Below are 26,593 nucleotides of genomic sequence, written 5' to 3' on the forward strand. Positions count from 1 at the left end.
CGTTTTGATGCAAATGCTTCTCAAATTATAAAGATTATAATTATTACAGCTGTAAGGGAAATAAATAAGCCTATTTAGGATACGGTATTTCATGCAGTGTATGCATCTGGGTAGTCAGAGTATCGACGTGGCATACCCGATAATCCTAAGAAATGTTGAGGGAAGAAAGTTAAATTTACTCTAACAAACATTACAGTAAAATGAATTTTAGCTCATATGTCATTCAGTGTGTAACCAGAAAAAAGGGGGAATCAGTGAACAAATCCTCCTATAATGGCAAATACAGCCCCCATTGATAAAACATAGTGGAAGTGGGCTACGACATAATATGTGTTGTGTAAAACAATATCTAATGAAGAATTAGCTAAGACAATTCCTGTTAGGCCTCCTACAGTGAATAGAAAAATGAAGCCAAGTGCTCATAGTATTGCTGGTGATCATTTGATATTTCCTCTGTGCAGGGTTGCTAGTCAGCTAAAAACTTTTACTCCTGTAGGAATGGCAATAATCATGGTTGCAGATGTAAAGTAAGCTCAGGTATCTACATCTATCCCAATGGTAAACATATGATGGGCTCATACAATAAATCCAAGGAAGCCAATAGATATTATAGCCCACACTATTCCCATATAACCAAATGGTTCCTTTTTACCTGAGTAATATGTTACAATATGGGAAATTATACCAAATCCTGGAAGGATAAGAATGTAAACTCCAGGGTGTCCAAAGAATCAGAATAAATGTTGATAAAGGATAGGATCCCCACCTCCAGCAGGGTCAAAAAATGTAGTATTACATTTTTATACTGTAAGGAGTATAGTAATTCTTGCCGCAAGAACTGGAAGAGACAAGAGTAATAAATTAGCACAGATCACAGGAATAGAGGGGTTTGATATTGAGATATGGCAGGTGGCTTTATGTTGATGATTGTTGTGATAAAATTAATTGCACCTAGAATTGATGATACCCCTGCTAAGTGAAGGGAGAAGATGGTTAGGTCTACTGACGCTCCTGCATGGGCAAGATTTCCAGCTAGTGGAGGGTATACGGTTCAACCTGTTCCTGCACCTGCTTCAACTATAGAAGAAGCAAGCCAGAGGAGGAAGGAAGGGGGGAGAAGTCAGAAGCTTATATTATTTATACGTGGAAATGCTATATCAGGGGCTCCAATTATTAGGGGCACTAGTCAGTTCCCAAATCCACTAATTATGATCGGCATAACTATAAAGAAAATTATAACAAATGCATGAGTGGTAACAATGACATGGTAGATTTGATCATCACCTAATAGAGCTCCAGGTTGACCTAGTTCAGCCCGGATTAGTAGGCTAAGCGCAGTTCCTACTACACCAGCTCAAGCGCCAAATAGAAGGTAAAGTGTACCAATATCTTTATGATTAGTTGAGAAGAATCAATGGTTGATGAACATAGGTAGGTGGTAAAATGGCTGAGTAAGCATTAGACTGTAAATCTAAAGACAGGGGTTGAATCCTCTTTTTACCAAGGCCGGAGGTGAATAGTCATACTGAATTGCAAATTCAAAGGAGCAGCTTCAACTCTGCCAGGGCTTCTCCTGCCTTTTTTACTTAAGGCAGGAGAAGTAGATTGAAACCAGTTGAGTAAGGCGTTTAGCTGTTAACTAAGATATTATGGATTTGAATCCCATCAGTCTAGGAATAAAGGGCTTAGCTTAATTAAAGTGGTTGGTTTGCATTCAACTGATGTAAGATAAAGTCTTGCAGTCCTTAGTGCAGGAATTAAGTGTTGGGTACTTGCTTAGGATTTTGATTAACCTGAATTCCTAGTTCAGGAGTGAGAAGAGGGGTATTAATGGAAGGGAGAGAGTAGGAATAATGATAAAGATTGGTAGAAAAAGTATAAGTTTTATGTTTTCAAATTGTCACTTTATTTTGGTGTTGTTAAATGATGGAAATAGAGTTAGAAATGTTGAATAGATAAGTCTTGTATAGAAATATAAATTTAGGAGTGCTAGTATTGCTATTAGTGTAGAGAAAATAATGTTATTATTTGAAATAAGTTCTTTGAGAATAATTCATTTTGGTGTAAATCCTGTTAGAGGGGGTAATCCTCCTAGTGATATTAGTACAATTAAAATTGTAGGTGTTAAAAGGGGGAATTTATTTCATGAATTTGATAGGGAAAGGGTGGTAGTTTTTTATGGTAGTGGAGAAGTATAAATATGTTAATATTAAGTATAATGTAGATAATTAGGTTAAATATTGTTAAGGTTGGATTGTATGTGACAATTGCTATTATTCATCCTATATGGGCGATTGATGAATATGCTAGGATCTTTCGCAGTTGGGTTTGGTTAAGTCCTCCTCAGCCTCCTAATATGATTGATAGGGTTCCTATAAATAATATGAGGGCAGGGTTTATGGAAGATGCAATTTGGTATACGATAGAAATTGGGGCAATTTTTTGTCATGTTAACATGATTAGGCCTGATTTAAGTGGGATCCCTTGGGTAACTTCTGAAACTCATAGATGAAATGGGGAAGTCCTATTTTTATTGAAAGTGTGATTATAAATATGAATGATGAAATTTGATTATATGAGTTGGATAGGGTTCATTGACCTGGGTCTATGAAATTAATTATTGTGCCTATTATTAAGATCATTGACGCGGTGGCTTGAATAAGAAAATATTTGCATGCAGCTTCTGTGGATCGAGGATTTCCTTTATCAATTAGAATGGGGGTAATAGCTAACATACTTATTTCTAGACCTACTCAAGTCAGAAGTCAATGTGAACTAAAAAGTGTAATTATAGTTCCAGAAAAGAGAGTGAAGTAGATTGTGGAGGGAGTTAGGGGATTAATTAGTACGGGAAGCACATAAACCAACATTTTTGGGGTATGGGCCCGATAGCTTATTTAGCTGACCTTACTATTTAGAACGTGGTGTAAAAGGTAGCACGAAGAATTTTGAATTCTTAGGATTAGGTTCAATCCCTGTAGTTCTAGAAATAAGAGGGTTTAAACCTCTATAATTTACTCTATCAAAGTTACTATTTTATCAGACATATTTCTTAGATTTGGGGTGGTACACATGCAGTAATAATTGGAAGAGAGATATGCCATATGCACAGGGCTAGAGTTAGGGGTAAGAATTTTTTTCATAAAAGATGCATAAGTTGGTCATAACAGAATCGAGGGTAGGATGCTCGGATTCATAAAAAAGTGGAATTTAAAATGAGTGTTTTTAGGGTGAAGTTTAATGTAAAAGTTTCAGGAAAAGTGGAGTTTAGTAGTGCTCCTATGAAAAGGGTTACTGTTAATGCATTTATTATGATGATGTTGGTGTATTCAGCTATAAAGAATAAGGCGAAGGGACTGGCTGCATACTCAACATTAAATCCTGATACAAGTTCTGATTCTCCTTCTGTTAGATCAAATGGAGCTCGATTAGTTTCTGCTAATGTTGAAATAAATCATATTATTGCTAGAGGTCATGTTGGAAGTAGAAGTCATGTAAATTGTTGGGTGGTGATAAGTGTGGACAGAGTAAAGGACCCATTTATTAGAAGTACTGAGAGAAGAATAATTGCTAGCGTTACTTCGTATGAGATAGTTTGTACTATGGCTCACAAAGCTCAAATTAAAGCATATTTAGAGTTGGAGGCTCAGCCAGATCAAAATTGTATATACAGCTAAACTTGAGGTGGCTAGGATAAATAGAACTCCTATGTTTATATTAATAAGAGGTTGGGGCATAGGTAGGGGGATCCATATGGTGAATGCTAGTGTTAGGGCAAGGGTAGGGGCAATAATAAATAATATAATTGATGCTGTTAAGGGTTTTATGGGTTCTTTAATAAATAGCTTTATTGCATCAGCAAATGGTTGAAGTAGGCCGTAAGGTCCGACAACATTAGGGCCTTTGCAGAGTTGTATATATCCTAGTATTTTTCATTCGATTAGGGTAAGGAAAGCTATAGCTACTAATATTGGAACAATTAAAAGCAGGAGATTAATTATAAACATTAATGTTAAGAAGAGGAGTTGGACCTCTGAAATAAAGTTTTAAGTCTTATGCAATTACCAGGCTCTGCCATCTTAACAAGCCCTGTTCTAGGGTGGGTTATTGAAAATATTTTACTGGATTAAGATTATTTCATCCACTAATTTAAGGTGTAAGTGTTTAATTGGCCTTATTTCTCTTGTTTTTTTTTTTTTTGTACTGGGAGAAATATAATAACAGATAGAAACCGACCTGGATTTCTCCGGTCTGAACTCAGATCACATAGGACTTTAATCGTTGAACAAACCAACCATTAATAGGGGTTACACCATTTGGATGTCCTGATCCAACACTGAGGTCGTAAACTCTAACTGTCGATATGGACTCTTGAGCTCTTGAGTAGGATTGCGCTGTTATCCCTAGGGTAAGTTGTTCTGTTGATCAATAATTTGGGTCAATTAATGAGTTATAATTTGGACATGTTATTATCATTCGGAGGTTAATTTGTACTCCGAGGTCACCCCAACCAAAATTTCTAGCCTATGAACTGTAAAGGTCGGGAGAGCGTTGGAGGAAGAGACCACCAAGAGACTGTCTCATGCAACAGCAAAGGGTTTATTGGGGGTTCAGAGCTCACTTGAATAGAGCAGAGAGCCCTGAGAACAGCTTAAGCAGAGCTTATATACTTTCCTTGGAGAGGGCATGGAGGGAAGTTCATTGATGGGTCAGGGTGAGTGGGCGGTTTGCATGCAACTGGGTAAGGGAGTACATTCTGCAGTTTGGCAGTTGGGGACAGCACAGTCTGGGAACAAGATTAGCAAACAGTTCTCAAGATTATTAACCTTTCAGAACAATAGTTTTAATTCCTTAGATATTATTAAGGCTGTGAGACTATTAAATTTAAACTCCATAGGGTCTTCTCGTCTTATTGGGAAATTCCCACCTCTTCACGGGAAGGTCAATTTCACTTTTGTAAGAGACAGTTAAATCCTCGTCAAGCCATTCATGCTAGTCCTTATTTAAAGAGCAAGTGATTATGCTACCTTTGCACGGTCAGGGTACTGCAGCTGTTGAACGTATGTCACTGGGCAGGCAGTGCCTCTAATACTATTTATGCTAGAGGTGATGTTTTTGGTGAACAGGTGAGGTTAGTGTTTGCCGAGTTCTTTTTACTTTTTTTAATCTTTCCCTTTATGCATACCAGTGTTGGGTTAACAGTGTTATTAATAATGGTTTTATGATTTATTTAATATTATGGAATTGTTAACTATCAGTGAATTATTCGATCTGATATAAGCTTATGCAGGGAGAATAATTTCTTGTTACTTATTTTAACATAATTTTTTCTTTTAGGAAAATAGATTAGTCCAGTATTGGTTTAGGAGATTATTAAAAGAGTTAGGTATTAAGTTTTGATAATTAGGTTAAGCTTTAATGCTTTTTTAATTGATGGCTGCTTTTAGGCCAACTATGGAGGCTAATAGATTTACTCTCTAATTAAGGTTTATTCCTTGACTCTAAAGAGCTGTCCCTCTTTAGAATAACATTTAAATTAACATATAGCTTATTTGTGCTTTAGGTAAATTTAAAGTAGAACTGAAATTCTAATCTGGACAACCAGCTATTACCAGGCTCGGTAGGCTTTTCACCTCTACTTATAAGTCTTTCCACTATTTTGCGACATAAACAGATAGGCTCTTATTGGCTGCTCATAAGTAGCTCGTCTGGTTTCGGGGTGTTTGGCTTAAATTCTTTTTGTCAAGCATTTTCTGGTTAAATCATTATGCAAAAGGTAAAAGAGTTAATCTTTGCTTTTTAGTACTATAAATTTGTTCTTTCATCTTTCCCTTACCATACTTTCTCTATAGCTCCTGATATAAATTTCTATCTCCTATACTTTATTTAGGTAAATGTTTTATTTATTAAGTGGATTGTATTTGGGAGGGGAAAAAGTTGGGCTAGCATTTGTTCAAAATGTTCATAGTGAACGAAATCTCTCGGATGTAAGCCTGGTGCTTTAATTAATAAGCTACATTTTGGTTCTTCCAAACACACTTTCTAGTATGTTTACCTTGTTACCGCTTGTCTCTTCTTATATATTTGATTAAATAGATTATTTATGGTGTTGTATGAAAGTATATTTGAAGAGGGTGACGGGCGGTGTGTGTGTGCTTTATTGCCCTATTCAGTTAAGTTCTCTATTCTTAACTTACTACTACATCCGCCTTATGCTCTAAGTTTCATAAAAGCTATTGTGAAAATTTGTTCTAGGAGAATAGAAAATGTAGCCCATTACTTCCCACCTTACAGGCTACACCTTGACCTAACATATTAATGTAAAATTTTCTTGCTTACTGTAGGACCTTTTTAGGGTTTGCTGCAGATGGCGGTATATAGACTGATATTTGCTAAAGGTGGTGAGGTGTATCGGGGTTTATCAATTACAGAACAGGCTCCTCTAGAGGGATATAAAGCACCGCCAAGTCCTTTGAGTTTTAGGCCATTGCTAGTAGAACTCTGGCGAACATTCTTGTTTATTGAATGTTTATGTTTAGGGCTAAGCATAGTGGAGTATCTAATCCCTGTTTGGGTCTTAGCTATCGTGAATTCAGATAATTTAAGATTACTTTCGTATTTGACTTTCATTATTACCAAGACTTTTTTTTTTTTAGAGAGAGTGAGAGAGGAGAGAGAGAGAGAGAGAGAGAGAGAGAGAGAGAGAGAGAGAGAGAGAGAGAGAGAGAGAGAGAGAATTTTTAATATTTATTTTCTAGTTCTCGGCGGACACAACATCTTTGTTGGTATGTGGTGCTGAGGATCAAACCCAGGCCGCATGCATGCCAGGCGAGCACGATACCGCTTGAGCCACATCCCCAGCCCATTACCAAGACTTTTTACGGTTTAATATTATTTTAATCTTTTCTAACTAGTCTCTTAATCATGCTTTACGCCGTGTTTCATTAACTGGGGTTAATCGTATGACTGCGGTGGCTGGCACGAAATTTACCAACACTTAGTTTAGCTTAACTTAGTCAAACTTTCATTTATAGGCTTAATTTTAATTACTGCTGTGTCCCGTGGGGGTGTGGTGGAGCAAGGAGTTATGAGCTACTAGGATTAGTGAACTTGATGCCTGCACTTTTTGATCAATTAATAGACATAGAGAGCATTCTCACTGGGGCAGGGATGCTTGCATGTATAAGTTAGCTGAAAGCTAATAAAAAGGCCAGGACCAAACTTATGTGTTTATGGGGTATAAAATACCCATCTAAGCATTTTCAGTGCTTTGCTTTTTGAATTAAGCTACATTAACATATGAAATTTGAAGGGTATGCTTATATAGGATTTGGTAAACAGAGTAATATGTAAGTATTATTAGTGTAAGAATAGTATAGTATAATTATTTATGGGGATTTAATTAAAATTTATTTATAGATTTCAATCTACTAAGAAGGGAGTCAATAAATTTTTAAGCAAATAAGAAGGTTTAAATAGATTCAGAGAAAAGATAATTGGTTAAATGCTTATTTTGCATTTGGGTCTACTATGGAATTTCTGTTTTAACTTTTTTTTTTTTTTTTTGTCTATCGAGCATTAAGCCTGACTATGGCATAGTAGTTATGTAAAGCGAGAATATTGACTAGTAAGTCCAGCTACAATTGAATTGAATGGAACGAGGCCTCTGATGGCCAATGGTGAGTCCCTGCATCCCCCCCAAAAATAAAACCACTAAAGGCATGACAGTGCAGTTATGTTGGGTCATGGGCTAGAATAGAACTAATCCATCGTGATGTCTTATTTAAGAGGAATGAGAGGGCGATTATGCGGTTTATGGCCCTGAGGTAGGAACCGGATGCCAGATAAAGTTCATTATTAACTACCCCCAAGTTAAAATGAGATCAGAGCAAGAAGAGGGACACGAAGTGGGCGAGTAGATGGTTTCTCGGAGGATGGTAGATTATGAGACCAAAGTTGGTAGGGGATAGTCATTTGGAATGAGAAAGATTTATGACTGAATGTGGTATGTACCGCCAGTGATATTGATGTGCCATGTATTTTGGAAAATGGTTACTGGGGTGGCCAAGGTCGTATTGATGAGCATTTAATGTGAAGTCATAAGATACTGTATTATGTACTATGTTAGTATTATGGACGTGCTTATATGCATGGTGGGAGTATTATTAATGTTGATTAAACATATAATGTCCTATGTACATGGATTACTAATGACTTAATGGGGGAAAGCATTAAATGCACGATTTACATAGGAGAATGAATTATTGAATGAAAATTAATAGTGACATGGAAGTCAAAATTTAAGCAACTAGTCGAGTGCAGGGAATAGTTTAAGTAAGAAATATCAGCTTTGGGAGTTGAAGGTGGAAAGTCTGTTTTCTTCCCTGATATGTATTGCTCTAAGAAGTTTATAACTTCATTTTTGGTTTACAAGACCAAGGTAATATTTATACTATTAGAGCTCTTCATTTAAGATGTTTACTTTCAATTAGGCTGACAGTTGGTAAAATTAGGAGAATAATAGCGAAATATAGAATTGATGCTAGTTGACCAATGATAATAAATGGGTACTCAACAGATTGTCCTCCGATTCAGGTTAGTGTAAATAGGTCTGCTACTAGGATTCAGAATATACACTGACTTAATGGCCGAAATATTATGCTACGTTGTTTAGATAAATGGAGTAATAGAAAGAGTATCAGAATAAGAATTGAGAAGACTAGGGCTAAAACACCTCCTAGTTTGTTGGGAATAGATCGGAGATAGCGTAGGCAAATAAGAAATATCATTCTGGTTTAATGTGGGGTGGAGTGCTTAGGGGGTTTGCGTGTATGTAACTGTCGGGACCTCCTAGAAGATCTGGTGAAAATAAAACTAGGGTTATTAAAACTAGAATAAGAAGAAAAACTCCGAGGATATCTTTAATAGTGTAATACGGGTGAAAGGGGATTTTATCTGAGTCAGAAATAAGGCCTGAGGGGTTGTTTGATCCAGTTTCATGGAGGAAAAGGAGATGGACCATAACTAGAGCTGCAATGATAAACGGAAGGACAAAGTGGAATGTGAAAAATTGTGTTAGAGTAGCTTTGTTGACTGAGAAGCCACCTCAAATTCATTCTACTAAGGTTGTACCGATGTATGGAATAGCAGATAAAAGATTAGTAATTACAGTTGCTCCTCAGAATGATATTTGGCCTCAGGGGAGAACATAGCCCATGAATGCCGTGGCTATTACTGCAAATAGGAGAATGACTCCAATGTTTCATGTTTCAAAGTAGGTGTATGAGCCATAGTATAACCCTCGGCCTATGTGAAGGAAGAGGCAGATAAAAAATATTGATGTGCCCTTAGCATGTATATAGCGGATAAGTCAGCCTTAATTTACATCTCGGCTGATGTGAGTAACTGATGAAAAGGCTGTTATGGTGTCAGATGTGTAGTGTATTGCTAGAAATAATCCAGTAAGGATTTGAAGAGCTAGACAGAGGCCTAGTAGAGACCCAAAGTTTCATCATGTGGAAATATTAGAAGGTGCAGGCAAATCAATAAAAGAGTGGTTAATGATTTTAATTAAAGGGTGGGTTTTGCAGGTGTTTGTCATTAACATTTTTATAGTTGAATAACAATGATGATTTTTCATGTCATTAGTCATGGTTAGATTCCATGTAAAAATAATGACATACGTTCCATACTTATTAAGTATACTTTTTGTTTTAGGCTTTGTAGGGTTTCCTTCAAAGCCTTCTCCTATTTATGGAGGTTTAGGATTAATTGTTAGTGGGGGAATTGGGTGTGGGGTTATGTTATATTTTGGGGGGTCTTTTTTAGGTTTAATAGTATTTTTAATTTACTTAGGAGGAATATTGGTGGTGTTTGGTTATACTACAGCTATAGCAACAGAGGAGTATCCAGAAACATGAGGATCAAATGTAGTCATTTGAGGGGTTTTATTATTAGGATTTTTAGTGGAGTTCATGATTGTCATATTTATAGTTTTGTATGATGAAATAGAAATTGTAATTGAGTTTAAGGATTCAGAGAACTGAACAGTGTTTGAGGGAGATGAATTGGGGTTAATTCGTGAAGATTCAATAGGGGTGGCAGCTATATATAGTTATGGAAGTTGACTAATGGTTGTGGCTGGTTGATCATTGTTTGTTAGTATTTTTCTTGTGATTGAAATTACACATGGAAATAGAATATGGTTATGATTGCTAGGAGTGTTGAAGCTAGGAATGATAGAAAATATAGTTTAATGAGGCCTTTTTGGTTAGAGGCTATGGTAGAGGCTGTTGAGTGAAAATTAGTGGTAAATTTGGGAATAGTTTTTTCTAATCAGACTAGGTCTAATAGAGTTGATGAAAGTTTTTGGCTTATGATAATATTGAAGTGAGGGTTAAGTCGGTGAATAATAGGGGGAAAATAGCCTAGTAAGGTTGAAAATTTTGATATGTTTGAGTACATTTTGGTTTTAAGATAAAGCGTTATTGAGTTTAGTTCTATGGCAATAACAAATCCTAAAATGGTTACTAATAGTGCTGTAAGTTTTAGATAAATAGGTATGGTTAGAACTGAAACGTTTATAGGTGGAATATTGAATGAAAGGATAAATCCTGCAATGATGCTGCCAATAAGAAGGTGTTTAATTGAATTAAGTAGTTGAGGGTAATTTTCATTAATAGAAGTTAGTGTAGAGAATCGAGGTTGTCCTATTAGGGCATAGAAGATAATTCGTGTACTGTAGACAGCAGTTAGGGAGGTGGCAAGAAGAGTGATAGTAAGGGCTCAGGCATTGGTATAGGACGTGTTTGCAGATTCAATAATTAGGTCTTTAGAGTAGAATCCGGTTAAAAAGGGAGTTCCTGTTAGTGCCAGACTATCAATAATAAGTAAAGATGAGGTAAATGGAAGGGCTTTAAATAACCCTCCTATTTTTCGAATGTCTCATTTGTCGTTTAGGTTATGAATAATTGATCCTGAGCATATAAATACTATAGCTTTAAAGAATGCATGTGTACAAATATGAAGAAATGCTAAGTGGGGTTGATTAATTCCATAAATTACTATTATTAATCCTAATTGGCTTGAAGTGGAGAATGCGATAATCGTTTTGATATCATTTTGGGTTAGGGCACAGATAGCGGTGAATAGAGTAGTGATAGCTCCTAAACAGAGAGTGAGTGTTTGGATAGTCTTGTTGTGTTCTATTAGTGGGTAGAAGCGAATAAGGAGGAAAACTCCTGCTACTACTATTGTGCTGGAGTGAAGTAAAGCTGATATAGGGGTTGGATCTTCTATGGCAGAAGGTAGTCAAGGGTGAAGGCCGAATTGGGCAGATTTTCCTCTGGCGTAGTCCTAGTAGGGGAAGTAGAGATACATCTATTATGAAGAGTTGTTGGAGTTCTCATGAGTTTGAGTTGAGTAAAAATCATGCTATAGCTAGAACAAATCCGATATCTCCAATTTGGTTGTACAGGATGGCTTGGAGAGCATCTGTTCGAACATATAATCAACCGATTAATAAAAAAGATATAATACCTACCCTTTATCAGCCAATAAATAGTTGAAATAGGTTGTTGTATGCAACTAGAATTATTATAGTGATAAGGAATAAGAGGAGATATTTGAAGAATCAGTTAATAAAGGGATCAGAGTGTATATGTCATATTGAGAATTCTATAATTGATCATGTAACGAATAATGCTACAGGTATAAATAGTATGGAAAAGTAATCTAGCTTAAAGCTTATGGAAAGAGTGAATGCTTAAATAGTCATTCAGTGTTAATTTGAGATAATGAGTTCATAATTTGAGTTAATAAACATTAGTGTTGGTATAATGCAGAGTGATAATGTACAAATGAAGAGATTTTTACGTAGTTTGGGTAATTAGTGTGTTTATAGTGGTCAGTTACAGTAAGGAAAATAGGAAATGAAAGAGTTACAAGTGATGTAAGGATGAGTGAAGAGAATATATTAATTACTTTTATTTGGAGTTGTACCAATTTTTTGGTTCCTAAGACCAACAGATTTCTACTATCCTATAAAAGTTAAGAAAGCCCTGGGTGTAATCACGGGGAGCATGAATTAGCAGTTCTTGCATGCTTTCTTGGTAAATAAGAGATTACAATTCTCTATTGTTAGATTCACAATCTAAAGTTTTGCTTAAACTATATTTACAGTGTATATGACCCAGAATAACGGTGGGGTTTGTCGATAGAATGGCAAGTGGAAAAAGATGAAGAAATATAAGTGTATTTTCTCTTGTGAAAGAGGGATTAACATTTAATGTATGATACGTAAGTTTTCCTCGTTGTGTTATAATCAGTATATATAATGAGTAAAGGGCTGTAATTAACATATTTAAGCCAGTTAGGATAATTGTAATATTTGATCAAGTGAATGATGCTATAATAATGAATAGTTCACCAATTAAGTTAATAGAAGGGGGAAGAGCTAGATTGGTCAGGGTAGCTAGAACTCATCATGTTGCTATAACAGGAAGAATGGACTGTAAGCCTCGGGCTAGTGTTATAGTTCGACTATGAATTCGTTCGTAGTTAGTATTTGCTAGACAGAATAGTATAGAAGATGTTAGTCCATGGGCAATTATTAGTGCTGTGGCTCCTATAAAGCTTCAGGGGGTTTGAATTATAATTGCTACAATTACTAGTGCTATATGACTTACTGATGAGTAAGCAATGAGAGATTTTAGGTCTGTTTGTCGTAAGCAGATTGAGCTTGTTATGATTATGCCTCATAATGATAATATAATAAAGGGGTATGCTATATTACCTGTGATAGGATGTAGTAAAGTTGAAATTCAAATTATTCCATATCCACCAAGTTTTAATAGAATAGCAGCTAAAACTATGGAACCGGCAATGGGAGCTTTGACATGGGCTTTTGGTAATCAAAGGTGGAGGCTGTGTAGAGGTATTTTAACTATAAAAGCTATAATACATGCTAGTCATAGGATATCATTTGTTCAGGATATAGGAAGAACGAATGACTCATATATTGAAATAATAAAATTTAAAGATCCTGTGGATTTTTGAATGTAGATTAGTGCCACTAGTAAGGGTAAAGAACCTACCAGGGTATAAAATAGAAAATATAATCCTGCATTTAATCGTTCAGTCTGGTTTCCTCATCGAGTGATAATAATTAGTGTAGGGATTAAGGTGGCCTCAAATAGGATATAAAACATGATTAATTCAGTGGCAGAGAAAGTTATAATTAAAAAGGATTGTAGTGAGATTAATATAAGAATATATAGTTTCTTTCAGATTAATGGTTCTTGGGTTAGGTGACTTTGACTTGCTATAATTATAAGGGGTAGGAGTCATGCTGTTAGAATTAATAAGGGAGAAGGCTGTAAAGAAGGCTAATGAAAAAATTAGATCTGTATTTGTAGGACGATTTAATGTGAGGAGAACAATTAGGCTAATTATCAGACTATGAATTGAGGGATTAATTCAAATTATTGAGGGTTTTGAGAATCATATAAGGGGGACAAGTAGGATTGTGGGAATAATAATTTTTAGCATTGAAGAATGTTTAGGTTTTGGACGTAGTCTAGGCCATATGTATTAGATACTATCACGAGAAGGGCTAGACCTACAGCTGCTTCACATGCAGCAAATACTAGTAAAATGATGGGAATTATGAATGATAAAGAGAAGTGGAAATTTATAATTAGGAGGGAGCATAGGACAAATATTGACAGTATTATACCCTCTAAACATAAAAGTGATGATATTAAGTGGGATCGGTAGATGAATATTCCTAGCAGGGATGTAGAATAAGCTAAGATAGTATTAAGAATAATAATAGGCATTTTGATAATTATGGTAACCCATAATTTAGTGAGTCTGAATCACTTGTTTTATTTTTAAATTAATTATCATATTCAATTCATTCTAAATCTTTTTAAATTTATTCGTAGGCTAGTCCAAGGGTAAGAATTAAGATTAAAAGTAAGGCTATAGTTAATATAAGATTAAGATTATTTGTTTGGGAAGCTCAACATATATTTGCTGGGCTTCTATACAAAACAGAAGATACTATTCTGCACATTGGCATTTGGAAAAAAGACAAATTCTTCTCCCCTTTGAGCTTATATTGTAAATGGAGGAAAAAAACAATAAACAAACAAATAAGCAAAGAAGTATATATCTGGTAGTGAAAGTTCTTCAAGAAACTAAAACCATCATGCATGGCTCAGCTATGGAACATGTTTTGAAACATGTTTCATTAGGTATTTTCTTTATTATGTAATCAAAAGTATACTAACACAGAACCAAAAATCCAGGTCAATTAAGAACATGGGCCCTTGATATAATCAAGATATGAATCAAACATAAGATGTATGAGGCTCCTGTTGGTATACAGTAAGGTTTTCTTTTTTAAAATGGTACACTATAAACGATGGTAAAGAATATAGTATGCTAAATGTATAAATCAATAACATAGTCATTTATCATCTCTGTCAAATACTATATAGCTCCCATAATTTATTGTCCCCTACTTGTATGTGACTGGCAGCACAATAGGTACATTAATACAGCATTACATATGATGCTTCCTGCTATAACATTAGGATGGGTATGACACCACAGGGAAATAGAAATCTTTCAGCTTTATAATACTTTTATGGGACACCATTAAAGATGTGCTACTGCCTGTGGACAGAAACCCCTTTATTCAATACATCAGTGTAGTATGTTACAGAACAAATAGAGGCTACTTCAGATGAGAAATCTCCACATGAAAGTCTGTTCTTGTGCTTTGGCCTTGCTAGGTATTTTTGAACATTGATCCTCACCTTCTTTTCTTATTAGTAGGTATCCTAAGTGAAGCCAAGTCTATGGATATTCCAAAATAAAACATTTTCCAGTTTTCCAGTCTTTCTTAAATCCAGTGTCATCTTATGATTAAGTTCTGGCCCATGGGAAACAAGAACCACAAGAAGTAAGGAAATAAACTGAAATTCAAAATAATCACAGAACAGACAGGCCAAATCCTGACATCTATAGAGAACAAAGGGTGTCAATGAGACATGAACCTAACACAGAAAAATGGGATGGTCAGGAAGGATTCCAAAGCTTTTTGATATCCAATATCTTGAAAAAGAAACTTGATGACTGTGCAATATTTTGTAATTCCCAAACTCCCTGAACATTCAGTATTTAATTGTTTATGCTCAGAGTGTTCCTGCTTCAGAATATATTATAAATGATGCTTCAGAGGGATCATGAAACCATTAGAAGTCCTACAAAGGCAGGAGGTACAGTTTTAAACTCCAGCAGTAGAAGATGATCAGTTACAAGCAAGTGTGAAGACGTTCGATACCCACCCTATCTATCCTATATGAACAATTAGACCACATGATATATTAACAAATATCTAAATTCTTTTCATTTGGCCAAAAACAAATTTGATGTAACAATTGCTGTCTTGGGTTATTAAAAATGGCCTAAATCTGGTTTTGGTCAAAAGCAATCATTTTAGAGCATTTAAAAATTTGATTCTGTTAAAAAATAAACAATAATAAATATGGTATTCTAGAGATACAGCTATGAACATATTCTTCTGTGTCTGACATTACTGTATAGTATACTTACAAATCTGTTAAGAAAGTAGATCAATTTTAAGTATTCTTGCCACAAATACTCTTTTAAATACAAATTTTTACAATACAGAAAACACACAAATGTTATATTAAAAATTTTAGTTTTGTGACTCTAAGGTTTCATAAATTGCACAATTAGAAATGTTTAAATATACTATATTTGCATCTTTATATAGGATGTGACTTTTCCAAAGAACACAAAAATAGGAAGGTGGAGTGTGATTGTGACAGACACAATACCAGTACACTCATTGTCACCAAATCACATTGTGCTCAATGAGTTCACTCCCCTGGGAATACCTCAGATGGAGGGAATGAAGACTTTTCTCTTAGTTATCTTCTTTGTCATCTATCTCTTCACTCTGCTTGGAAATGACTGATTTTTATAGCATTCCTTTCTTCCTCTATTCTTGAAACTCTCATGTATTTCTTCTTGGGATTTCTATCTATTGTTGTTGTTCCCATCTGTAACTTGTCCCCAGATGTATTCTATCTCCCTGGCCTGAGCCACACCATCTCTTACAGAGGTTGTGAATACTTACACATTATTTTATCCCAATACAAATTGTCCATGTATAAATGGGCATTGGAAACAATGTCCACCTAAATGTTAAAATATGTAATCCTATTTGTGGGGATTTGAATAACTTACATTTTTGTGTGTTTCTTTATTATTTTGCAATGAGTTTGTAACATTTACTTTTTAAAAAGCTGTTTTCAAGAGGGAGGAAAGAATATTTCAGACTGGGGTCAAGTGAAAATGATAAAATCTAAAAAGTTGAAGTGGAAAAACATTCAGAGTAATTACTCTTGAGGAAAAAAAGCAGAGTCATTTCAAAACCCAGTGGTGTAGTAGTAATTATGTTGCTTCTACATCATGCCTAAACTTATTTACAAGAAAATGTTCTAAAGCCACAGAGTGGGGTTTATTATTCTCCTACCCATTTGTTGCTCTCCTCTGTTGATTCCTACCTTGTAAGCATTCCTAGAGGGCATCTGTGGGAGGCCCACCCAGATAAGAGAATTGAAATCTGGTTTTAGTGTACTGTCATACATAGAAACTCAAGTAAATAAACATCTGCTCTGATGTTATCAGATGAGGCTAATGCTGGGCTTTTGCACTTTACCAGTTGCATTTTTTTCTTTTCTTTATTTCTTTCTTTTTTTTTTTTTTTTTTTTGATCTTGTGAATATCTTTCTCCTTTTTTCCTGAACAAGTATCTCAAAATTCTGTAGTTCAGGGATCTTATTTATAAGCTATGCAGAGGAAGACAAATATTGTGCATTTTCTCTGGTATGGGGAATTTAAAAAATTTGAACTCATAGAAGTGGAGATTAGAAAGGGGTTTATCAAGGACTGGGGCTTGCTAAAAGGGAATATTGATCAAAGGATACAAAATTTCAGTTAAACAGGGGAAACATGTTCAAGAGATCTATTGCACAATACTATGACTAGAATTAATAAAATTGTATTGTAGCCTTTAAAATTGTTGAGAGTAGATTTTAAGTGTTTTCACTACAAAAAAAAGGTAATCCATATATTAATTAGCTTGATTTAGTCATTTCATAAGATATACCTATTGAAAACATCATATTGTACTACATAAACATATCTACATTTTCTCAATTAAATAGTAATAATTCCTTAAAAATTAGTATTTGATGTGTTCTACGCACATACAAAATCTATTTGACACAAACAGCAAAACTTTGCTAAAAAATGCAGATAAAAAACAACTTGCAATTTTACTTTTTTGCTTATGTTAATTTTGGAATATCTTGTTGCTTTCTGGAAGATGATAACTATAAGCACAAATAAGAGACCTTTTGCTATTTTATCAGTTTCTGTCCCTTTGCCCTCTAATGACTACTAATAAATATCATCACTGAGAACATTGGACCTTTGGGGATGTGGATGTATTATCACTGTGACAATCACAGTAATTTAGCACATGCCACCTTGGTTCTAAAGTGAACATCTAACATAATCTATTTTATTTGCCTTTCTAAATTTTAGCTAATATAAATTTAAAGAAATTTTGATTGCTCGTCACAAATATATGAATCATCTCTTTATTCATAAAAAATAATTCTTCATGCCAGTCATGGTGCTACAAAATTTAAAGATAATCAAGGATTGGACTGGGGGTGTGTCTCAGAGGTAAGGTGCCTGCCCAGCATGTGCCATGCCCTGAGTTCCCTCTATCATACTTAAAAGGCAAAAAAAAAAAAAGAAAGATAAAAGTATCTAGTTTTTATCTTTTATCATTTGTTTAGTGTGTAAGAAAAATATTATTAATTTTAATAATGTTTTAAATTTTAATTTTATTAATTTTTAATGATTCTAGATTTGAGATGTTTTCAGAGTGGTGTAACTACCTAAACATCCTGTAAGCACTAAATCTTGATCAGAAACTTCATGGACAAAAGTCCTGAAAAACAAGCCAAAGGCTACCTCCTTCCATGATTTGGGGCATATATAAACAACAGCAGCATCAAAACAAACAAAAACTATCTTCATTACTTACTTTTTCGTATCCTGTAGATTTCATCAGAATTTTGAGATCTAAATAAGACTGTACGATGCTGTTTCTCCCAGAGATAGTTTACATATCTTGAGCCAAGGGAATATGTCTAATCCATTTTACAGCTCACTTGTCTGTCTCTCTTAGCAAGTGATTAATATATGGCATAAATTGGACTCTAGATATTTGTTGGAATAAGTGGAATTCATGTATATCTAAATAAACAAATGAATAATTATATTCATTGAAGAATTAGGTCTGGTACCCTCTACCCAATATTTATTGAATATTCATAACATTAACATGGAAGACACAATATATGCCACTCAATACACAAGACAGACATTTCAAGTAATAGCTTCAAACTCATAATAGCCCTTCAGCATATTTTCTACTTGTCTGTCTAGGCAGTAGCCCCTGTCCATACCATTGAGCACTGCCATATTTGTTTCCCTGGATCCTGGACCCTGAACACAGGGCAAGAATGTGACTTAACCAAGGACATTGTACTAAATTTTAAGTTGAGTTTCATAAAAGCCAAGGGCACTAATTTCAGGGACTCCAGAGGATGAGACCATTGAACCTCAGTCATTGCACAGCCTTGCTCTAAGGCTGCTCCCCAAAACTCTACTGTTAATGGCCCTGGAGCTGCCCTTGTTCCCAAATTTACTGGGCCTAGCTTTTCATCAGTTTCTTTAATTCTCTCAGCTTCTGCAGTTGTTATTGCAATAGGTCAATTCTGGCAGTATTGTGGAGTAAGATAATGTATAAATGATCTAAGAAAAACATTAGCACATAAAAAAGCACTAAATAAAAACATGTATACATAAGTATGTGCTACATAGGTATCAGATCAACCTTTTATTCCACAAAGTATATTTTACAAAGGAAATTATAATAATCTCTCTCTCTTTCTCTTCATCTCACTTTCTCATTTCTGAGCTCCAATTATACCAAGTAGTTAATTGCACTCTTGCACAATGAGGTTCCTGACTTGAAGGATTAATGCCCAAAGGAAAACCGAGGTTATTAAAATCTCCTGTGTTTATGAATTGCTGCAGTTCCTGGAGTCAGACAGGAAATGACTGTAAAGGAGCTGGAGTACCCTTAGATATGTGGCATTCTACCTGAAAGTAGCTAAAAAAGAGAGTAATTCAGGACCCTTATTAGCAACCTGTAGGCTGTTGGGAATTGTGGCAGGGGAAGCTTCTTTCTTCTACTGGGGAGGAAACAAAAACAACATTCAACAGATCGAGCCATTTATGCACAGTGTTTTCGATGTGAGTACCTGAAGTTTTGCCTTTGTTTATTATTTATTTACTTATATTTTGGTACAGGGATTGGACACAGGGGCTTAACCACTGAGCCACCTCCTCAGCCCTGTTTTTGTATTTTATTTAAAGAAAGAGTCTCACTGAGTTGCTTACCGCCTTGCTAAAATTCTGAGGCTGGCTTTGAACTCATGATCCTCCTGCCTCAGCATGCTGGGCCTCTGAGATTACAGGGCTGGGACACCATGCCCAGCTTACCTTTATTTTTTATCTTGGTTTTCCTCACAATCACATATAGATTGTGTATATGAATGTGTGAGAGAGAGATAGAGAAAGAGAGCAATAATAGATATTGATAGGGTCTTATGTATTTTTTTTAGAATCCACAGAGCGATCTATAATTTAAAGATCTTACTGTGTTGGAAAACATAAAACAATATAAAATTCAAGGTTTTCAATTTATAAAACTTATAAAGGTGTTTTTACTACCCTCTCCCTTGTGTCTCCTACTGGTGCAAAACTAGTGTTGTTTAACTTGGACCTGCTTAAAGAATTACAGACTTTGGAGCCTGAGGTGGAGGCTGCCAGTCACTCATCTGCACTAATTTCAGGGACTCCAGAGGATGAGACCACTGAATAAATACTGTATCTTTTTCACGTGTGGCTTCCACAAGTGTCACAAAGGAACATTTCAATTAATGCAATTTAGCAGTGTGTATGCAGAATGGAAGATAGGAGAATAGACCAATGAGGCTGAGTGGGATTGTTCATGAGTGCCACCTGCTATTGGAAACTGCACTATGGAAGGGTATGCCCTTGGGAGATGTGGGCAGATAAAGACAATTTTTTCAGGAAGCATCACTCTCTAAATACCTAGATAATTTTCTTTTCCATTTCATTCCACTGATCTAAACAGAGCAAATTTACGTACATATTAAATTTAACCACAGCTTTCTTTCTACAGACAATCAAGAACTGATTCTTCTATAAAAATGAGAAATCAAACCATGGTGAGCGAATTCATCCTGCTGGGAATCCCTGAGACAAAGGACCTAGAGACAGCCCTTTTCTTCGTGTTCTCATTAGTTTATTTCTGTACCCTCCTGGGAAATGTGCTCATTCTCACTGCTATCATCTCCTCCTCTCGGCTTCACACTCCCATGTACTTTTTCTTGGGAAACCTCTCCATCTTTGACCTGGGTTTCTCTTCCACAACTGCTCCCAAGATGTTGTTGTACCTCTCAGGGCAGGAACATGGCATCTCTTTCCAGGGCTGTGCTGCCCAGCTCTTCTTCTACCATTTCCTGGGCTGCACTGAGTGTTTCCTGTACACAGTGATGGCCTATGACCGATTTGTTGCCATATGCTTTCCCTTGAGATACATGGTCATCATGAACCACAGAGTGTGCTCTGTCTTGGCCACAGGGACCTGGATGGGTGGCTGTGTCCATGCCATTATCCTAACCTCGCTCACCTTCCAGTTGCCCTACTGTGGCTCCAACGAGGTGGGCTATTACTTCTGTGATATACCTGCAGTGCTACCTCTAGCCTGTGAGGACACATCTCTGGCTCAGAGAGTAGGTTTTACAAATGTTGGTATTTTGTCTCTCATTTGCTTTTTTCTCATCCTTGTTTCCTACACTCGCATTGGGATCTCCATATCCAAAATTCGTTCAACAGAGGGCAGGCAAAGAGCATTCTCCACCTGCAGTGCCCACCTGGCTGCAATTCTTTGTGCCTATGGGCCAGTCATCATCATCTACCTACAGCCCAACCCCAGGCCCCTGCTGGGTGCTGTTGTTCAGATCTTGAACAACCTTGTGACTCCCATGCTGAACCCACTTATATACAGCCTGAGGAATAAAGACGTAAAATCAGCCCTGAGGAATGTATTTTCCAAGAGAAGTCATGCTCTGGAAAAATAAATTAAAAAATAAATAAAAGACTCTAAAGCTTTTTAGGATGAAGTCTGATTTTCCATATCATAGGACAAATTCTCATCTGCGGTTCTCAAAACATATTGAAATAAAATATACTCTGAATCAATCTACCTCTTATTCTCAATATTTTAATATACTTGTCTATCTTTTCCCCCCATGTTTATAATGAAATAGAACTTATCATGTTGCTACTTGACATTGCACTTACGCTGTATGAATTCTGTCTCAGCACAATTGTACCCCAAAACATTTCTTAGTTGTTTAAATAGTTGAAAGAATTAAAACACATCTGTCTCCTCATGGTCTTGGTTAAAAGTGTACACTTATACATAGTGAGGAAAAAGAGAGTGAGAGAAACAAATTGAAGAAAGTTTAATATATAACATCAGAATTCTGTCTCTTTTCTTTTAGAGAGTGAACTCCAATTTCCAGCAAGCAACATCAAAATTCAAACTAAGTTAACTAATATTTAAGGTAATATCTTCTTGGAATATAGTCTTCTGTGATTTTGAGAGTTTTTTTATTGTGCTGATTCCTTTGGACCTAGATGTTTTCATTGCATTATTAGACCTCTGGAAAGATATGAGTCTATATTGTTTCTCATTAGATACACAAAGTAAGAATTTTTGTCTTGTAAAAATGTGGTTAAAAAATAAAAAACTCTTATTGACAATAAATAGTTTGCTATTTGGCTTTAAAACAAAGATGTTGATTTATTTCTGTGTCTATAAAGAAAAACCAAACTAAAATTATTTAAATTCAAATAGGAATAGTAAATTTCCCTCCCACGGGAAGTTTCTTCCTTTCTCATAAAACAAACAATATAAGTTATTTTTCTTCCCCTAATCTCTGTGTTCCATAATGCTGAGGGTAACAGGTAAGTTTAGTTTCTAGAAACTATACTAAATTGTGTAATAAATATAATTCTCTTCCTCTTTTTCTATATTATCTTCTCTATTTATATTTTATCTACTAGTTATTTATGACTTTTCTTATAAGCCACATTAACTCCCTTTGGACAGATGAATGAAATAAATATTACAGAAAAAGAAGAGGGAGTAAGGGAGGAAAGGAGGGAAGAAAGGAAAGAGAGAGAGACAAAGATAAAAAAGTAGGATAGGGAGGAAGTAATTTGTATTTTAGAATAGAATAGTGCTTTGTAATGAAATGGTTTTTGCTTTCTTCTTTTCTTCAATTTCTGCCCATCAACAGGTGACAAAAAATCAGTTCTCCAAGAAGGATCTATAAGTCATCACAGAGTGTGGAATGCACTATTAGAAACTATTAAAAGGTTCAGTAGCAGCTCATGCCAGTAACCAGGGAATTGCAATGTGGTGTCTAAGAATTTCTAAAGAAAGAATGTATTCATTAGTTTTTCAATTGCTGTGACAAAATTCTGAGATAATCAATTTCAGGGAGTAAAGAAAAATTTGGCTCAGTATTTCAGAGGTTTGAGTTTATGGCCATCTTCTGGCCTCAAGGTAGAAACATCAGGGCAAAAGGGCATGGCAGTGGAAAGCTGTTTCTCTGCTGGTTTCTGGGAACTCAGAGAGATAGAGAAAGAGAAAGATTGGAAAGGGGTCTGGAACAAAACATTGCCTTCAAAGACGTGGCCCAGGCTACCCACCTCTTCCAACCTGGTCCAACTTCTAAAGTCTCCATCACTTTCCAGTAGTGCCCCTAGTTCTATTCAACATGCTAGCCTTTGGAAGGGCATTCAAGATTCAAATTATAACAGATGCTGCGATTGTTTTTCACAAGAAGTTAGGTTCCACTCTTGATAGAAATCAAATGGACAATATTGCAAATTTCAAAATCATTGATACACAAATGTTCCTTTCAAAAAGCAACAATTGGATTTAAATATGAAACATATCTAATGTTAACTAATACAATGTAAACAGTGGCTCCATTTTCTCCTATATGTGTAATGTCAATTTTTTAAAAAAAAAACATATTCATCTGTTAGAGTAAGGTTGTTATAACTCTAAATATTTTGCTAATCTGAAAACCCAAACAGCCCCTCTAGTTTTAAACACTTATATGTTTCTTTCTTTTTCCTTCACCTGCCTTTTGGGAGACAAATTACGTGGGCTCTCTCTCATCCAGTGAGGAGGTCCATGGAATAGGGTAGAGAAGAGAGTGGCTGAGGAGTCACTAATCAAGACCTCTGGAAATGAAGATGGAAGCAGATCTGATTTTATTGCACATTTACAATGTGTACAAACTCAGGCACTAGGTAAGCAGATTATAGGCAGCCACCAACACAATGTCTTGCTAACTGTCCTTGCAGCAACCAGTCGAGGAGTGGGCCCTGGAGCAAGCACAGGGACTATAACACATGGCCTCACGCCCAGGGCTGTGCTTACAGGGTAAGTGGTTTACCACTCATGTGCCTATGGGGGGGTGGTTTGCCACTCAGATGCCCTTAACATATGCCATGTATGCAGTACTCCATGCACGTATCCCCACATCTCACCCCTCTGACTGTGCTGCAAGGACTTCAGCCAGCATTGCTGTTTTTTGTTCAATGGCTTTTATATGGCTATACAAGCATCTCACAACAACACAAGAAAAATTTATCACTGCCATAAACAGCAAGGCCATTGTGTACTGGTACCACTGCTGTACTATGTTCCTTATTTAATTACCCCCAGATCAACTCCTTGGCTAAGGCTGCCCTAGCTTCTTCATGAGACACCTTTCCTTCGACCACCTTGTTTACTCTGTCAAATTGTGGCAAGTCTTCGGTGACTTTCTGCCTTAAGCCCTGTTTAGAAACTGTCCCTCCCCCAGCTGGTAACTTCTTCCAAGCTCTCAGAGCACAGAGCCCCACCTGATCAAAATAATTTGGTGGGCCTGTGGCTTGTCCTGCAGGGGAACTGTAGATTCTTTCTTCCTGCAAACATTCAGCTGGAGGTTAACATTCGTGGTGTGATTATGATCCCCCTGCTGTTCACAGTCATCATAGAAAAATGCCTTCCACTTCAAAAATGATGCTGGCTCGAGAGGTTCTGGGTAGGTCTTTCCAGTCTTGAGGGGAATTAAGTTCAAAACTGAGTGATTTGAGCATTTGCTCTGCAAATAGCACCCAGGATCCATCCTCTTTTACTGACTTCTTTAACTCCTTCAGGGTACCCAATGTGTGTGGATACCAAGTGGCAGGGCGCTGTGGTGTGAGGGCCTTGTTGACTGGGAAGGCCTGTATTCCCTTACCCCACTTTTCATTTTCTATCTTACATAGATCTTCAAAAGGATCTCTGGCCTCTTGGAATGGGTTTCTGGGAGACCATGCCTTGGGCCTGTCTGGTGGCCTGGTCATTTCTAAGCTGTCATAGTCCCTTGCTAGCTTTGGCATTGCCTCATAAGGAGGCAGTTGCCATTGACTTATGGAAGGAATTAATCTTTGCCTGTAAGTAAAAGGCACACTTGCAACATTTGTGGTCACCTCTTCCTGCACCATGAAGGCTAGCAGTACTATTTTCCGCCTCTCGCACTTCTGCACCTGTTGTGATTGCTTGTTTGAAGTAGATTCTTGCCCCTACTTTCCTGTGACTTCTGTGGTTCCTTGCTTTGAGATATATTTTCACCCCTGCTTTTTCCACTTGTCTGTCTCTCACAGCCTCATCTTCCCTCAGGGGCCATCATTATATGACAAGGGTCTGCTGCAGGGCACCCTAAACTTTGCCCAATGGCTGTCACAATAGGAAAAAATAATGTAGTGGTAAAGTATGCCCTTGCCTCACTTCAGCTTGCCACACATTTGCCATTATCTTCTCCTGTATCGTATCGTAGGATCAAAAACATTAGCAGCATTGAGCCACAGGCTAGTGTTTATTACTACATCCCAGAACTTCTGGGCTTCTCTCTTCTTCAGGGTTAAGCCTCTAGTGTCTAAGAGAGTGTGCAGCACTTGCAGCTGCAAGTCTTTGGTAGAACTTGGTAGGTTCCCCATTTCCCCTTCTTCACTGCTCTGTGAGGGGCCACACCCTGTCCTATAGGCTTATCTCAGGTCCCTGTTTGGGCACAAGCTGTGTGGGCTCTCTTGTGTCCAGCGAGGAGGTCCACAGAACAGGGTAGAGGAGAGTGTGGCTGCCAAGTCACTAATCAAGACCTCTAGAGACCAAGCAGGAAGCAGGTCTGCTTTTATTGCACAGTTACCACATATATATACTCAGGCAGTAGCTAAACAGATTATAGGCGGCCACCAAGACAATGTCTTGCTAACCATCTTTGCAGGGGCCAATTGAGGAGCGGGCCATGGAGTAAGCACAGGGACTGCAACACATGGCCTCAACACATGCCTTCGGGGTAAGTGGTCTGCTGCTCATAAGCCTAGCACAAGAGGAGTGGTTTACCACTCAGATGCCCTTAACTTATGCCATGTATGTGGTACTCCATGCACTTGTCCCCACAAAGAATGTTGAAGTAGACATTTTTTACAAGCTCCCCTTTTCTGTTTTTTAAATACAGAAACACAAATATTTTTTAAAAACTGTTTACCACTTATCACTATAAAGTAATAGATGGCAATATTAGAAATAATAAATACCAGTAAAGAGCCTAAATTTTGAAATTTTAGGTAATAACATAACAAACTCTAGAATCCAGATCTTCCAATGTATAATCCAGTTCTCTTGCTTCACAAGTTTACAATACCAACAGAAAGACTTTTGGATTATCTTAGTGCTACATGATTTTGATTAACCTCAGGACAAGCTATCACAACCATAAAAATACTAAATAAAAAATGTTCTTCATTTTGTTGTAAGGGAGCATCTCTGCTGATTTAGATATTTATTTTTTCTAACCTCAAGCAAATTAAACTTTTCCAAACATAAAAAGTCTAATACAAAATAACAAATTTTTAGCATTTCTATTTTGATGAAATACCTATAGAAACTTAATTAGATTGACTTGCAAAAATTTAGATAATTTCAGACTTATGGAAAAATTGTAAAATACAAAGAATCCATGTGCACCCTTTCCTCAGATTCACTAAATGCCATCTTGAATTAAATTAGCTTTATTTCCTTCTTCTTTTCTTTCTTTTGTATATGTGAACATGTTTGTATAGGTATTTGTTTCTGAACCAAGGTAAGTTGTAGAGATGATTTATAGACATGTGATCCTTTTCTAATATATGTCTGTTTAATCTATAGACATGCTTTGATTTTACTTATTTCAATAATGTCTTTTAAGTCAAAACGAACAAACAACAAAGG

General features: G+C 36.3%; 1 protein-coding gene and 1 non-coding gene across 2 annotated transcripts; one reads left to right on the top strand and one right to left on the bottom strand.

The window, feature by feature from the left end:
* Positions 1 to 6,030: 6,030 nt before the first annotated feature.
* Positions 6,031 to 6,502, bottom strand: LOC144377479 (18S ribosomal RNA). Its single transcript, XR_013438479.1, has one exon. It is a non-coding gene; the product is annotated as an 18S ribosomal RNA (ribosomal RNA).
* A 13,918-nt stretch (positions 6,503 to 20,420) lies between these two features.
* On the top strand, positions 20,421 to 21,353 carry LOC101970303 (putative olfactory receptor 10D4). The gene has a single exon (XM_013364825.2). The coding sequence runs from the start codon at positions 20,421 to 20,423 to the stop codon at positions 21,351 to 21,353; it is 933 nt and encodes a 310-aa protein (XP_013220279.2).
* The last annotated feature ends 5,240 nt before the right edge of the window (positions 21,354 to 26,593 follow it).

The sequence above is a fragment of the Ictidomys tridecemlineatus genome, chromosome 4 (assembly GCF_052094955.1).
Source record: "Ictidomys tridecemlineatus isolate mIctTri1 chromosome 4, mIctTri1.hap1, whole genome shotgun sequence".
Taxonomy (NCBI): Eukaryota; Metazoa; Chordata; class Mammalia; order Rodentia; family Sciuridae; genus Ictidomys; species Ictidomys tridecemlineatus.